At 43.9% G+C, this 16,295-nt stretch overlaps 1 protein-coding gene across 1 annotated transcript in view; it reads left to right on the forward strand.

Moving 5' to 3' along the window:
• Window positions 1-15,231, forward strand: part of MUSK (muscle associated receptor tyrosine kinase) — a gene marked incomplete at both ends in the record, with an annotated part of 53,921 nt that extends 38,690 nt beyond the window's left edge. The window contains 8 exons of the mRNA XM_084225401.1: window positions 291-466; window positions 884-907; window positions 3,988-4,076; window positions 4,421-4,580; window positions 5,875-6,064; window positions 6,394-6,585; window positions 12,616-12,764; window positions 14,555-15,231. Of these exons, the coding sequence (XP_084081527.1) occupies window positions 291-466; window positions 884-907; window positions 3,988-4,076; window positions 4,421-4,580; window positions 5,875-6,064; window positions 6,394-6,585; window positions 12,616-12,764; window positions 14,555-15,231 (1,657 nt within the window). The remainder of the gene's footprint in view (window positions 1-290; window positions 467-883; window positions 908-3,987; window positions 4,077-4,420; window positions 4,581-5,874; window positions 6,065-6,393; window positions 6,586-12,615; window positions 12,765-14,554) is intronic.
• Window positions 15,232-16,295: the final 1,064 nt, after the last annotated feature.

Consider the following 16,295-nt stretch of genomic DNA (forward strand, 5'->3'; position numbering starts at 1 on the left):
AATCTGTAGAAAAAGATAGGAATTAACTCCTCATAGCTTGGTGTGTGTTGTGTTTTGAGCATAACCCTGCTTCATTAAAAATGTAGGTTCTTATGTTTCCTAAAGGAAGCTGTTGGATTTCATACAGTTTCTTTTATGGTTTATGAGCCGGACAGCCGGCTTTAAAGAAGTGTCACCCCATTAATGGATTTCTGTCAGCCTGATAGCCCCTGCACATCACTGCTAAGTGCAGCCATTTTTTTTCAAGCTGTTGACAGCTGTATTTCACTGTTTTTTGCAAAACAATGTAGAGAGAATTGCCTTGCTGTAAAGGATCTCTACTGCTTTAAGGAATGGCTCTCAATGGAGGAGAACTCTCAGAAGGGGATTTACAAGCCAGGGCTGATGCTGCTCACTCTTCCTGAATGCAACAGGTTGCCCAGCCTGCACCAGAATCCCGGCTCCTGCACCCGCATCCCTTTCTTTGGTAAGGTGGCACATGCTGCTGATTGTCCAGAGAGCTGTGTTCTTGGTGAGGGAGGGGGGAAGGGTATGATCCATACTTTACAGCTAAAGTAAAAGCTGATGGTGGGTACTGTCCTGTCAGCACCTCTGCACGGAGTTGTGACAGCTGCTTTAGCTGTTTGCCTGTCTTGTGCAACTGGGGTGTGGGGAAAACCCCTCAAGTACATAAAGCCTGGATCTTTATTGAGAAGATCATAACAATCTCAAAAAACAGTCTTAATGATAACAAAATTGCCACTCAGGTGCCTTTGCAAAAAAACCAATCTGTTCAGCTGCTGCTAGGGAGGGAACTTTTCCCTGTAACGTGCTTCCAAGTGAGCATCTGGTGATATTGCATCCTGGACAATCCCTCCTTACATCTTGTCTTGTCTTTTTACAGATTTTAAGAAGGAGAACATAACCAGTAAGTAGACTGCTCCTATGTTTTTATATATGATATTTTAGATATGATAGACATGATATTCTTTATTGAAGCTGCCATTTGCATGTATTTTTTGTGTTTTCTGCTGGTCCTGGCTGTCTGAATTTAGATTATTACTGAGGAATATCTGGGCTTCCACTTCCAAGGCATGGAGAAACACATTTCCAGCTCTTTGGGGGTTGGGGAGACCATAGGCTAGTAATTTCTTATGAGAGAGGCATGGTTGTTTTAGGTGGTACCCTTCCCTCCAGCTGCTTCCTTTTCTATCTACCCATTGCCTATCATTCCCCTTTACCCATATTTGGATTTCTGATTCTGAGGTTGTTCCAGCCTTGTAGGCTAACAACACAGTTACCTACGACAGGCTGGCCTTGCAAGACCTTAATCTCCCAGCACTCTCCTCAAATCACCTCTGAAGTCTGGCTGTTTCTTGTATGAGCCTCCCATGACCAGGGGTGAGACCCGGCCATCCCCTGCAGTGCTGCTCTGACTTCTGTCAGGCTCCCCCGTGCTGCTGGTCATGGCTGAAGCATGCACACCCAACTCATGTGCAATTGCAGTTTCAAGCTCAGCCAGTGAACTTGACTCACTGGAAAAAGGAGGAGTCTCTCTCTTGCCATGCATCTAAGCAGGCGAGGTTTGCAGATTTCGCAGTGGCACACACCTTACGCATGGAGGGAGAGGGAAAGTGAAAAAAAAAAAGGAAATAAAGAATTTTGGGGAATATTCTTTCATGGAAGCATCTTGGCTTCACCTGACAACCCAAGACCTAGGGGCAGACATGGAGACAAGGGCTTCAGCACCCTCTGGGCCAGTACCTACAGTCTGCAAGTGCAGCCATCCCTGCCCTAGCGGAAGAACCACAAGAGAGGGGTGTCAGCGTATGAGAGAAGCATTTGTGGGATGGCTTCAGTCTCCCCACAGATGTTTCAGACATATCCTCTGTATCCTGTGTATTGTGTATGTGTATTGTATTGTGTATGCATGAACTTTTCTGTTCAGCTTCCACAGCATTTTCCCAGAGTGGCATTGCACAAATGTTCAATATTCAGTCATGAATCAGGAAGATGTAACAGTAGCATTTTAGTCATGTTACCCCCTCTTTTCTCTTTAGACCCACTATTACGTGCACAGGGGTTTGTTGAGCATGAACTGAAGTGTTTTCTAGCTTGTTATCAAATTATTCAATAATGTCCAGGTGGACCAGCCATATTATTCCTCTGTCCTCATTGTAGGAAGATGGTCTATGAAAACATCTGCATTTTCAGAGTATGAAGGGTTCAGAGGTTCTTTCTTAGTGTTGCTCTTGCCCCTAAAGCTCTCCACATTCATCTTTTAAGGTGTCCCACTGACATTTACTTCAGATCCGTGTAGAAATCTTTTCCTTGTTTATTACTATCTGTGTCATGAGATATGTTTCAGGCACTGTTTTCCTTGTCTTTGAATGTGAAACAAGTAAAATTCTCATCTCAGGTACACAAGTATCTTCCAGGACAGTTTAACACCTCTGATTAGGGTGTTACACCTCTGCAGAGCTACAGGTGCTGGTCATGTGGGGCTGCTCTCCTATTGCAGATGTGAGTCATAAATGGTATTTATGTATCAGCCAAAGAAATCCACCTTAGAGTATTTTACTTTGCATTTGTCATGGGTTTAAATGTTCCCATAAAGTCCATGATCATTCCTTTACTGAAGTGTTTAGATGCCTAAGGGCTACATGAACTCAATCCTTCATTTAAGCTCACTCGACTGGAGTTAACACTTCAAAGGCAGTGTGTCTACCCACAGGTGTATAGTGTCTGCTACCTGCTGAAGCCTCAGTAAGCTAAGAGTCTATCACAATATATAACTGCAATCCTGAGTGCAAGAAGAAAACAGCATTTAGTTGTGATGGTGTGTTGACTGTGATCCTTGTACATGACAGAGAGTACAATCCACAAAGACAGATAGCCTTGTGTCAAATTTGGGTCAACCCTTACACAAAGCTTTCAGGAAGATGAAAAGCATTTGCTTAAAAAAGTCATTATTTCAGAACACATCATGTTTCTTCTTGTTCTTCTTTATTCCTCAGCTGCGAGATTATGAACATGATAGAAAACAAAATTATGACAAAAGAATTTGATGTTTTGTTAATTTTTCTACCAAGGCTAACAATGCTGTGGACCCTAATATATGCCATGTATTTCAGTGTTAGCCTCAGCTCAGCTGAGTTTAGAGATTAGCTACTATGTATTGAGTTCTGTAAGGCTGCATCTCCTCTGCTGTCTTTCTGCTTCCTGGATTATGCCAGCATACATTAAACTCTCCTGTGGGGACAGGTGTATGTGAGGACATTAATACATATTCCTGAGTAAAATCTCAAGATTTTCTGCCTAATTTTTCTGCAGCTGGAACAAGCCTTGTACATGCAGTGACTACACTATCTTCTTTATAAAGAACATTGTTTTATACTGATACCATTCCTTAGATCATAGTTCAGGGTATTGTTCATACTTCATCGTACTTCAGGGTATTGTTTCCATGCATGTTGAAAATCATAGGCTGTTTCTAAATAATCAAAGAGGATAAGCGCTGTACAGAAGCAGGAGGAGGGCAACTTTATGAATCCCAACTCCCTGCTACCAACCTGAGGAATATGAGTGTCCTCCTATTAGTGCCCCAGTAAGAATGCAGGCTGTGAATCACGGAACCAGTGCTGTGATTTGCTCTCTGCCTTGGTTTGGCTTAGGTGGGTTCAGTGTGGTTCTGCCCTGCACTTTCTGCATGATGTACTGTGAACAGCTCAACCATCACAGGCACAGGGCCTGTCTTCTCAACCTGAGAGAGCTGCAGTGCCCTCTTTGAAGTTTTACTAGATTTCTGCCTATGTAGTGAATGCAAAATCCTTTGGAGAGTAAACAGGAGGTTAAGCAGTACCCTTCCTGTGTTGTCCAGTCCTTCTGTGTGCTTCACATCTGATGCTGTCACATGGTCTCATGTAACAACATGAACTTAATTTTTGTGAGTCTCTGCTGCAAGACATGATCTGAAATGCCTTGACCTCATTTTTTTTTCTCTCCCAGGGACTTGCTACAGCGGCAATGGCCAGTTTTATCAGGGCACAGCCAACGTCACAGCATCTGGCATTCCCTGCCAGAAGTGGAGTGATCAGGTGAGCATCAGTGTGAGATCCATCAAATGAAGAGCTGTGCTTGAGGTGTGCTTTTCCAAGGAGTACCTCAGAGTCAGGCAGCCCAGTCTCAGTGAAAGCGATGAGTGGGGAACAAGTTGCCTTTGTTCTTGAGCTCATTTTATAATCTCATCATATTTCAATCTGCAAGTTCTCTTTACTGTGTCAAGATGTGTTCTCTGTCACTTCAGGCGACTAAAAGGCTGTTTCACCAACAGCTCTGTCTTGCTTCACTCCTTTGGTTTTTTTTTTTTTAATTTTGTTTTAATAATAATAGCATGGAAAATTATGCTGAGACACTAATACAATTTGTTTCCTCCCCGAAGACTCCCCATTTGCACAGGAGGACTCCTCAGGTTTTCCCAGAGCTGGTTGATGCTGAGAATTACTGCCGCAATCCAGGAGGTGAGAACGAGCGTCCCTGGTGCTACACAAAGGATCCAGCTGTGACCTGGGAATACTGCAGCGTGTCTCCCTGTGGAGATGGTAGGCAACTGCACTTTTTGATTTCTGCCACTGTGATTGCTTTGTGGCCATGCAAGGTGTTTGCATCCTGAGTACATCAATCTGTTCTGTCTTCTGGATTCAGCTAGTTCTGGGTCTTCTCTTAGATTCATTCAGCATCTTTAACAAGAGGGTTTAATGTGCCCCATGAAGAGGGGAAAATGAAGACAGACGAATCAAGCACCTTGATCTAGGTTACATAAATGCCAAATATGAAGTGAAATGTCCTGTGGTATTCTGAAAAATTGACTTGTCACACTGTTTAGAAGGCAGGGCTTCAGGCTGTTTTCCAAAGTTGTTTAGTTTAGGGTGATTTTTTTCTCAGTAACACCCCCCCCCGCACCCCGCAATTTAAACTAAAAATAAGCCAAAAAAGATGGAAACATCTTTGGTTTTTGATGTAGAAGCTAAGTATTCCTGTAATTTCTTGTTCAAAACCAGACAAATTTTTGAAAAATATTTCATCCAAGATTCCCAGTTTCTGGATTTCAGAGCTAAGAAATAAGACTGCATTTGGAAACTTCCTGCACAGGGAACAGTGTTTCTGTGGACATAAGTGAACACAAGTAATTTTTAGTTTAGCTGGCAATTAAGAAGAAGAAGAAGAAGAAGAAGAAGAAGAAGAAGAAGAAGAAGAAGAAGAAGAGTTTAAATTTCTTTCTGTTCTCAAACACTGCATGCAGAGAACAGCATTTTCTAGAATATCTCAGGAACTACTCCGCAGGTAGTTATGTGATTTTTTCCTCTAATAATTCAGCCAAATGTGCTTTCAAGTAGTTTTCCACACTTGCCCCATAAAGACACTGAGATGCAAACTGTTGGGGGTAAGAAGATATTTTGGGAAAGTATCAGTCTGTACTTACTTGGTCTTACACTCCTCCCTACAGATTCCTTTTAGGACACATGATACATTCTGGTTCACATTGTGCACCATTGATCTTTCCCACTGCAGACATTACCATATTTGAATACTGTTGAGACTATCAGATGTGACCTCCCATTTGTAACTCTTGCAAATATTCTATACCTGTACTCCCAGCTTAATGGGAACTATATATTGGTAGTACCAGATCTTGGATTTTCACATGTGGCAAGTACAAATGGGTTTTGATTCCTGCAAAACATGCTTCCCTAGTATGATCCTCTCATGTGGTCATAGGGCTGTATCAGTAATGTCAGTAATTCCCAAGGTGACAGGCTAGCTCAGTAAATTCCTCTTAGAGAAAGCTCTATAAACTAGCAGAGGCATAATCCTCTGATTTTATTTGCATTACAGCATTGTTATCCCTGGGAACCAGAAAACCAAATGGAGAGACTCTAAACCTTCCCCCTCCTCCTCCATTTTCCCCTACATACTCCATGACTGTTATCATCTCGATCATCTCCAGCTTTGCTCTTGTCGTGATCTTTGGCATTATCACCCTGGTTTGCTGCCGTCGACGAAAACAGTGGAAAACCAAAAAAAGGTAAAGTTGGAACTTAATTCAGCGCAAGAAATGCTGCTTTGGAAAAAGGGCTTTCTTGTTTCTGAGAGAAAAGTCCTGTGAACACCTGTAAGGGGACAGCAGCCTCCCCTTTTGCCTGTGGCAGCCCAGTGTTAGTTCTGTTGAACTCCTGTGCCGGAGCAGAAGGTGGTGAAGAGGGACATGGACACCTTGCTGCAAGGTTCCTTCAGTAGCCCTGCTGCACCTTCCTTTTTCACCCTGAAATAAATGAGCTCAGGAGGAGATGAAGCTAGCTGTGTCCTGATTGAGGGCTGTGCACACACTGACCAAAAATCTCTCCATTGTTTCAGAGAGTCGGAGACACCAACTCTCACCACTCTGCCCTCCGAACTGCTCCTGGACCGGCTGCACCCCAACCCAATGTACCAGCGCATGCCTCTTCTCCTCAATCCAAAATTGCTTAGCCTGGAGTATCCCAGGAACAATATTGAATATGTGAGAGATATTGGGGAGGGAGCATTTGGGAGAGTCTTCCAAGCCAGGTAAGCAGTCTCTTTGTGAGTCTTCTTTATCTGAAGGTACTTGTGAAAAATCGGCACTGGAAATCATCCATCCATCCATCCATCCATCCATCCATCCATCCATCCATCCATCCACTCAAATGCATGCGTACCAAATGGTACACAACACTCAGGTTTGAATAATTGTTCTTGTTCTCCACTGCTATCTGTCAATATTTGTTAAACTTTTGCCTCAAATTACTCTTTTCTCCTCCCTAGTAGATGTAATGCTTTACACGCACACTAAAGTCTGGTGTAAAAGTTCAGGTAAATTTTACCAAGAGTACCCCCTGTAACATGTGACCTATTGTGAAGTTCTTGCATTTCTTGCACACACTTATGAATTGTCAGTGTGTGATAATCTCCATTATAACACCAGTTCTGACCTGTGTAATTATCACAAAAGTCATTGTGTCCTGCTACTGTTCAGTCCAAACTGAATTTCAATTTGATTCTATGGCAAAACTAAAACCCTTCCCAACATAGGTCAGGGAGGGGGGGGCAGGGGGGGATGGGTGCATGGTTGTGTGTCTGTGGAGTCCCATCCTTAATGGAAAATGCACACCCGAGATTTGTTGATGCCTGTGGGTGAAAGGAATTGCAAAAGCCAGAGTATCTGCAAAAGTGCACAAATTTTTATTAGTAAATTACATGCCTTCCATGGAAATAACTCTTTTATTGTCCCTGACCTTGTATATAAACACAGGGCAGTGGGTTTTGAATAAAGGGGTAGTGTGAAAAGAAGGGAGACAAAAAGATGGATTAAAGACAGAAGGAGAGAAAGAAAAGAAGGAAGGTAAAAAAAAGAGATCAGTGGTCCTGGCTCCACCATCAGTTCAGCTGACAGAAAGTTTATGGTCCCAGGGCACATGTGTGTCTAGGCTATGTGGGAGTACCTCTTTATAGTAAAATTTGTGTGCCCTGGAGCTAATTTCCTCACTTTCTATGCAAAGTGAGTTATCATGGGCAGCCCTTTCTTCCAGACCTTTCTGGAAATGCTTTAGGAGCTTTGGAGTCTTGGGTGCTCTTGATCCCCCCTTGCAGTCCATTCCCACCTACTTCTAGCCTCATTCCTGCACCTCTGATGGTGGTGTTGTGCTTATCTCCAGGAGCCAGAACAAGGACACTTGTCTCAGAAAAATGTTGCCCTACATCTCTATGGCCCCTTTCTCCTGCTGTAACAATCCTTGTTTGGCTCCATGGCTATCTGGATATCAGTGTTTGAGTAACACACATAAATTCCCTTATTTCTAGACTTCTACAGTGTCCCCTTTAGTTAGTTTCTCACTTTTTATTTTTGTAATTTGCAGCCACTGTTACCTGTTTTAAACCTAAGGTATTAGACAACAGCCCAGTTCTGATAATACCATGGGAGGTGAGATTGTGCACTTTCACAAGTGTGAAAAATGTTTAATTGACAACCCTAATAATTAGGACAATGGAAGATATCTAGTTTTTCTTGACAGCATCCATAATTTCTGCAAGACAATCTGGACAATAATAGTTTCCTCCTAAAGTCCCATACCCAGATTCCTAGAAGAAAGTGTAGAGGCTGCATAGTTCCCTTCTTAGTCAGGGCAGTAATCTTTATCCTTTGCAGTTAACAAGTATGAGGCATGGCTGATTTTGTAGCTGTAGGGTAGTGTATGATGACCTCACAAAACCCAGGGAAGGATCAGAGTACCACCATGGGCCAAGATCTGCTTGGTGAAATGCTTCTGTTGACTGCCAAAGCAAAGGGCTATCCTTTCAAAAAGCAGTTCATAATGCAGGTATTTGTAATGTTTATAGTTAAGCTGTTGATGTACCTGCTAGAAAATGAGTTCTGTACAGGTTAGACAGCTGGGAAACAGTTTCAACAGCCTGGATGGACTTTTGTTTTACCTAATGAAGAGATAAATTATTTCTAATGGAAGAAAAGCAAGCATACTTTTCTTTATTACACAGAGAACTAAAAATAACAAAATTCAAAGGGTGCACAGTGGGATTGCCACCGATGCTTAGCCTGTGATGAACTGTTAGCCTGGATGGCCAAACACATCTGAGTTTGAAACCAGAACACAGCTATAGAAACTGCACAACAGCTGTGCTTGGGGCACTGCACACCAGGGGCGTAGGGCAGCTCTTGTCCCAGCCTCAGTGCAGTGCTCGGGTTGCCCTGAGGTGCATCACCTTCCTGCTCATGCTGCAGGAATCTTCACCTGTGTGTGAGCAGGGCAGACATTCTTCTTCCCAAGTGCTGCTTTGGCCCTGCTCTGGGAGCTTTAAAACAATTTGAGTGCTGCACAGACCTTTCTGAGCTCGAAATGACTTTCATGGATATCAAGAAAGACTTCTCAAAGGGCATTCAAATGTCACTGAAGTGCTAGTTAAGCAAGTGCCAAAGTGGTGTAAAGACCTTCTATGTGGATTTCATCCACTTCAGCACTGCGATTTCTTTCAATTAAGCCTTTTTGTTATTGTCCATGGAAACTGAGAGAAAAAGACATAGGAAAAAAAAAGAAAGTATTGCATCTCATCTAGCATTTGCAAGGTGAGAAGTACCACATCCTAGAGATGCTTGCTCTCTGTGGCTCAGGGAAGGAGCCACAGAAATAGCTTCTTAGAGACCTCCTTTTTTAATTACCATCTCTATCAAAAATGCCTCTAAGTCTTTATATTCCTTACAGTAAGATATGGACATTTCTGTGCACTGCTGGCAGATCACTGCAGATGCCTGATCCACTAGTACAAGCTGTGTGCCCATCCAGGTTACTGAAACTATCAAAACTCAAATTATTGCCTTCCCATCTCAGAAGGATAAAATGTACTTTCCTGCATGTGTTAAATGGACATCTTGAGCTAAGTTTAGCAATCCTCTTGCTTCTCCTGCTCTCATGTTTCTCGCTCTTCTGTAAACACAGCTCTGCACTCAGTGCCAGCGATGCCTTTGCCAGTTGGCTGCTGCGAGTCCTGATTCAGTGTTTACTCACTCCTGGGTCAAGCAACATGTTAGGACAGGAAGTGTCTAGCTATCATTTACTAGCTTCTCCTGAAAGGCTACTGTCTTCACCAGGAACAGCTTCACACTTGAAAGGATAAGGAAGTAACCATGCTTAAAAAAAATTCAGGACCAGGCTCAGGTCTGTCCCAGCTAGGTCTTTGTGGCTGATTCTCCTCCTGGGGGAACCACGCTGGCCCCACAAGCCACCAGAGCACTAGCTCTGTGCAGTTCCCTGCAGACTAGCATGCCAGTTTTCTTTTGGAGCTGGAGCTGTGTGGTCCAGGCAAAGCCTGAGATCAGGACTGCCTAAAAGCCTGGATGTTCTGTCTTTGCTAGCAGGCCAGTATGGATTTTTTGCTAGTAGGCTGGTGGACCTACACTACAAATGCACAATTTGTTGTCCCTCCTTAGGGACAAGGCTGTTCCTAAGCTCAGAGTTTCTTGACAGAGATCTCCTCATGTTCTCTCCACCTGCAAAGGGTATTTCTTTGACCTCCTATCTCATATAGAGCTAAAAAATAGTGTGGGTGTAAATTAATAAAAAAACCCCCCAACCTTCCCTTCCCCCTCAAAAAGCAGCTCCTGCTGATTCAGAGCCGTCTCCTGCTCACATATTAACTTAACCAAAGAATAATGTAAAGGTAGGTTCCCACCAGACTCAGTAGATGTTAATTGCATTATTTAACTATCTAAGAGAAGCTACCCAACTGTTATGGTGAGCAAGATGGGGATAGGACACTGTCTCAAACACAGGTTCAGACTGCTCCTCATGTTTTTACACTGTTACTGCTTAGGAAAGAAAACCTGACTAGGAACTTAAGTCAGACATTCTCTAGATAGGTTCAGAGTGAAATTCCTAGCAGCCCTGCTGGTTAGTTCTTTGAACAGCATGCACTTAAATGCCAATTAATGCCTTTGGTGCACGAATACATTGGTGGTGAGGCAGGCAAAGGACTGTGGCTGTCCACCCTGTGCATGAACTGTGTAAATTTCTCCTCAGCTTTTCATTAATTGCAAGAGAGATTGCCTAAGGAGAGAACTAACCTATTTTTCAAAAAACACTCCCCCTTCTGGCCCTCCACCTGAATTCTCCAGGTTCAGAGGCAGCTGTTTCCCACTGCCACCCTGCAGATGTGCCCCTATCATTTGTGCAGAGATTGTCTTTAGGGCATGAAAGGGGTCAAATTTGATAGCTGTCTGCCAAGACTTCAGATAGCCCCTGCCTCTGTGCCCGAGCAGCGTGAGTTTCCCAGGTCTGCTAAGAACTGTACTGCATCACCATAAGCTACCAAAGTTGAAATTTCTGGCTTTTGCCTGAGGGCCACTTAAAAGGCATTGTGCAGCTTAACATCACTTGGTTACATTTAGGTTAGTTTACATTAGAGAATTCAGTGAAATTACATGGTTGGGTGTACATCAGCCTGGGGTGAGTTTCTGTCTCCAAAGCAGGCAGGACTGAGCTCTGTCTACCCCTGCTTTGGCATTGTGTTGGGTCTGCTAGTCAGAGATGAGTGGTAATCTCTGAGACTATTTGGAAGATATAAAGCCCTCCTATTTTTACTTTTAAATTCCCTATTGCTTTGTTCAGGCTGCTGTTGCTGGCTTTAGTCCTGAGAATTGACAGCAAGTGGTAGGTGCTCATACTCCTCCCCTCCTACTAGAGAGGGAATGCTGCCAGCACGGGGGAAAAGGAGGAAGATGTTGTGCTGTAACAGAGGCAGTAGCAGACAAGTGTGGGGTCTGATCCTGTGCTCTGGCATGCCAGCCCTCCTGCCTGAGTGTCTCAGCTGTGATCTAGTCACCTCTGATTCCTTTCTTGATGGACACCCTGCCATCCAGCGACATTTGACATTTACAGCATCCAAGTGCTACTGTTGCATCTGCCATGTGTCTGAAGTAGAAGACAAGGAAGCTGGAAGCGTGCTTGGAAATTGGAGTCTCCTCTAGGTGCTGCTGAGCAATAAAATAGCCTGGCATTCAAGCAACGGGAGGGCAGTCAGGCTGGTGTAGCAACATGACACATAAATGGGCACCACTCCCCGTGGGCTCTGGCTGGCTACCTGTACGGAATGTGTTTGAGCTGCAAGGCCCCTGGGAAGAATTTGCGCAGGAAACAAAACGTACGCCTGAGGTTTAGTGCATGTTTGAGGAGTGGAAAGTTACTCTACCCCAGAAACAGCTACCCCTAAATCTTTGGCAAGCCCATCTAATTAAACTTGTTGAGGGTGCAGGGACCTGTGGATAAGAAAACAAGTTTGTTGCTCAGAGTCAAGATTTTTCTGCTTCCTAAGGATTTGTGTCTATAAGCTTGAGTTGAAGATTCACAAGTATCAAAACGTGTGTATTTACACATTAACTTGTTCTTCAGACAAGGCACAGGTTTGCTTTGTCCCTTCTATCCTGTCATGTGTTTCCACAAATCCTGAAGGAATATTAACTGTTTTCTAGACCTCAGCTGCACCACATTAAATCCAGCTGAAATTAGCAAACGGTTTTATAACTTGTTAAAGGTGCACACACATGCCACACATACATACACAGAGAACAGTAACAAAAGGCTATTTTCCTTACAAAACCAAAGGAATATAATAGGTTTTTTTTAAACTCCACTCTTACACCCTTAAAGTGAATTGTTTGGACAGAAGAGTCCATCCTATCCTCTATTAAGTTTATCATGTGGTCTTCAGCCAAGGGAGCAGTTGCTTCTTACCAGCCTGTTATTTGTGTCTTTACCAGACTTGGTAATGAATCTGTTAGCAGCAAGACTAGTGATCAAAAAAAGCTATATTGAATTTAGTCCTACCTGTACTTGCACCAGCTGAAACACCAACTGAAGCACCTCAATAATATGGAATGCATATTGCAGTCCCAAGAGATGGAACTGGGCTTTAAGTTTCCTCCTGTTGGTTCTGATGCCTTCCACTTTTTTTTTTTTTTGGTCAGCCTCTCCTTTTGCATCAGAAACAGAACCTATATTTAATAGGCATGTATTCATCACTGATGGTTTCCTCTCTCACCTCTCCTTGCAGGGCCCCAGGGCTGCTGCCATATGAACCTTTCACCATGGTGGCAGTGAAAATGCTGAAGGAGGAAGCATCTGCAGACATGCAGGCTGACTTTCAGAGGGAAGCGGCTCTGATGGCAGAGTTTGACAATCCGAATATCGTCAAGCTTTTAGGTATCTCAGTGAGGCATCCTCCTCATGCTGCACTGAGTACACTGCTGGCCCTCTTGCTGCCTAACTCTGTTTCCAGCCTAATAACATTGACCCAGATGTCTCACAGGGAAGATGTGAACTTCCTGGGACTGTGATTTATTTTGTGGGTACTGAGAAGAAATAGCACAAGTCTTGTTAGTTTTATAGGTCCCACTTATTATTGTGATGTCTGAACACTTAATAGCATTAAAAAAACCAAAATTAAATGAACAAAAAAAGCCAGCCACAGAAACAGTATCTTCCTTTCCTTCCATTCTCATCTGAAAGGACATCCTTCTTTGTTGGATTTTTTCTGAAGCTTTTTTCTGAAACTTGGCTAATAAGGCACTTTCTGAGAAGAAAGTTGCTGACAAAAATATTCTTTTAGAAGACTGTAATTTATTTTTCTGAAGTAGATACTGCTGGCCACCTTTACCTGGCAGTCCTGCTCTAAGCTGTATGCCAATCTGATTCTCATGAACAGGGGCATTTGAGATCTTAATTTATTTCAGTAGGAAGCTCCAGAACATTTTGAAATGGATAAACTACAGTTTTGGGAAAGCTGGGTTGATACAGGTACTTTGGCTACAGAAAAGAAAAGCAAGAAAAGCACTAAACTGGACTAAACTTTGTGTTTATTGTTAACACATTTTAGGCCAGAAAAGGACAAAGTTACAGGCACAAACTAGTACCACATCACTAGGCTGCGGAGAAATAGCCACATTGTTGAAAACAGCTTAGATGATAAATCTCCCACATACACTTGTCATGCTTGTCAGATCCTGATGTCATCAGACTGGGAACAGCCATTTGTTTTTCCTCAAAGATTCAAATATTAGGTCATCAACCAGAATTTCAGATTTCACAATAAGTTGCATCACCAATTGCTAAATGATGACCCTAAGAAAGTAAATCACATACATTTTAAATGTTGGCCTTTGCTGGTTAGCAGTTTAATGATAGGTGAACAAATATTACTATATCACTGTATGACCAGTAAGCCTGATGGAAGTGTGGTTAATGCTGGCCCACCAAAAAAGCTGAAAAAGTGCCAAGCATGTGCCCTTCAGTGGGACTGCGTTCTACATCTAACAAACATGGCAAATGTCTCTTTTCTGCTGTCTGCTTTTGATTTGTCCTTCTTTCATTTTTGAGCATCTGTCATGCCAAAAGTAATTCCTCAACCAACTTTTTTTTTGCATGAATTGTTTAAAGAAAAAGAAAAATCCATAAGGGCGGGAGCTCCCTTGCAATTCAAGAGTTCCACTGAACCCTAGAACATGCCCCTTCTGAATACTTTCGAAGTCTTCCCACATATGTATCACCCCTACAACAATATTATTGTTGTAATACAGCTATCACAAGAAATAAAATAATTAAAAAGTAACACAAACAGAACTTTAAAGGTTACTTCCTGAAAGTCCTTGTAGTTTCACCTGGGAAGAGGAAATACTTTAGTTAATGCTAAGTTAAGCCGGATTGGCTCTTCCTTAAACATCGCTCCAAAACTCTGAGTTTTACCTGGGATGTCAAGAAAAATTGTGCATGCAGGCATGTGCATGACTCGTTAGCATCACCCAGAGTTCAGTGTTAGATCCCTGAAGAAGGAGCTTGAAAAGAGGCAGCCTGCATGATGGATGCACGCAAAGCGGGTGGTATTTGCATGGTCACCTCTCCCTCTGCATTGCTGAAAGCCTCCCTTTTGTGTAAGCATTTTTGTGCTTTTTGGCTTTTGCGCGGCACGAATGACCCGTGTGCTCTGTCCTCTCCAGGCGTGTGCGCGGTTGGGAAGCCGATGTGCCTGCTGTTTGAGTACATGGCCTACGGGGATCTGAACGAGTACCTGCGGGACCGCTCGCCCCGCAACCTGTGCAGCCTGGCGCAGGGCAGCCTGGACAGCCGGCTGCGCCTCCCCAACCCCCTGGCGCTCTGCTGCACCAGCCAGCTCTGCATTGCCAAGCAGGTCGCCGCTGGCATGGCGTACCTCTCCGAGCGCAAGTTTGTCCACCGGGATTTGGCCACCAGAAACTGCCTGGTGGGGGAGAACATGGTGGTGAAAATCGCAGATTTCGGTCTCTCGAGGAACATGTATTCGGCTGACTATTACAAAGCCAACGAGAACGACGCCATCCCCATCCGCTGGATGCCCCCTGAGTCCATTTTCTACAACCGCTACACCACGGAGTCTGATGTGTGGGCCTACGGGGTGGTGCTGTGGGAGATCTTCTCCTACGGCATGCAGCCTTACTATGGGATGGCCCACGAAGAGGTCATCTACTACGTGAGGGACGGGAATGTCCTCTCCTGCCCAGACAATTGTCCTCTGGAGCTCTACAACCTGATGCGCCTCTGCTGGAGCAAGCTGCCAGCCGACCGGCCAGGCTTTGCCAGCATCCACCGCATCTTGGAGCGCATGTACGAGAGGGCTGTGGCCAACATGTCTGTCTGAGGGATACATTTCCTTCCTTGTCTCCTGTGTCCACCTATTTAGACTGACTTGGACCAGCCCATGAGCTCCTGAGCGATGGTGGCTTCACACAATGTCCCACTCAGGGAGGAGAAACAGCTTGTTCCACTGCCAAACAAGAAATACAGACTGGACCCCTTTATGCACCTCCTTGAGTGGGACTATACATCCCAAAAAACAGGGCTGACCTTTAGCCACCAAGACAGGACTTCTCAGGTTGGTGAGAGTGCTGGTCATGCAAACTCAGTACTTATATTTAGCATTTCCAGGAGCGCAAAGTTGCCCAGGGAAGGCAAACTAATGTTTCTTCCTAAGCACTGTTTCTCCCCTTCCTAAAAGATCCCACCATGCCCTTCTGCATTTACACTCTTGGCTTTTACATTTTTTCCCTCTTTCTCTTACATTTTCTAGTATTATTTAAAAAAAAAAAGGTTGCAGAGTTCAATCTTCTTTTGGGGATACTCTTTGTTATTTTGCATACTGTTTACTATTTTGTTTTTGCATACTCTGTCCTTTTTGCAGAAAAAGGATGTTTCTGAACCCATAGGCCACTTTCGTCTTCCTTTTAACTTTCACTCTCTCACATTGCAATAACACTGACAGAGTCAAAACAGGAGCCTGATGGAGCCCCTGGCAGCCACCTGCATCTTCTGTTACAGAGACAGGCAAACTCCAGTCAAGCATGACACTTTCCATTTTCCAGTGAGGGAAGTCCAGAGTCACGTCCACTTGATGTTTGTTAAAGTCCCATCTAAAACCTTTCCTTAAGCATTCAACACATCTTACCTACCTTCCCCTGAAGCAACAAAGCCATTTGGTGCTGTGGGAGAATTCGTCCCAAAGGCCTGGTGCTGCCCCTCGTAGGCATCCAAGGTGTGTTTATCGGCCACTGCCCGGTCCTCACCACGCCGAAAGCAGGAGGAAATGCAGCCTCTCTTGCAGAAGCATGGCAGGTTGTATCAATTGCTTATTTCCTTTTCCTTTACAATCTCTGCCTCCTGATTCTGGTTTTCTTTCCTGACTGGCTCTCCTAAGTCCAACTACAA

The sequence above is a fragment of the Fringilla coelebs genome (assembly GCF_963513975.1).
Source record: "Fringilla coelebs genome assembly, chromosome: Z".
In the NCBI taxonomy this organism is placed as follows: domain Eukaryota; kingdom Metazoa; phylum Chordata; class Aves; order Passeriformes; family Fringillidae; genus Fringilla; species Fringilla coelebs.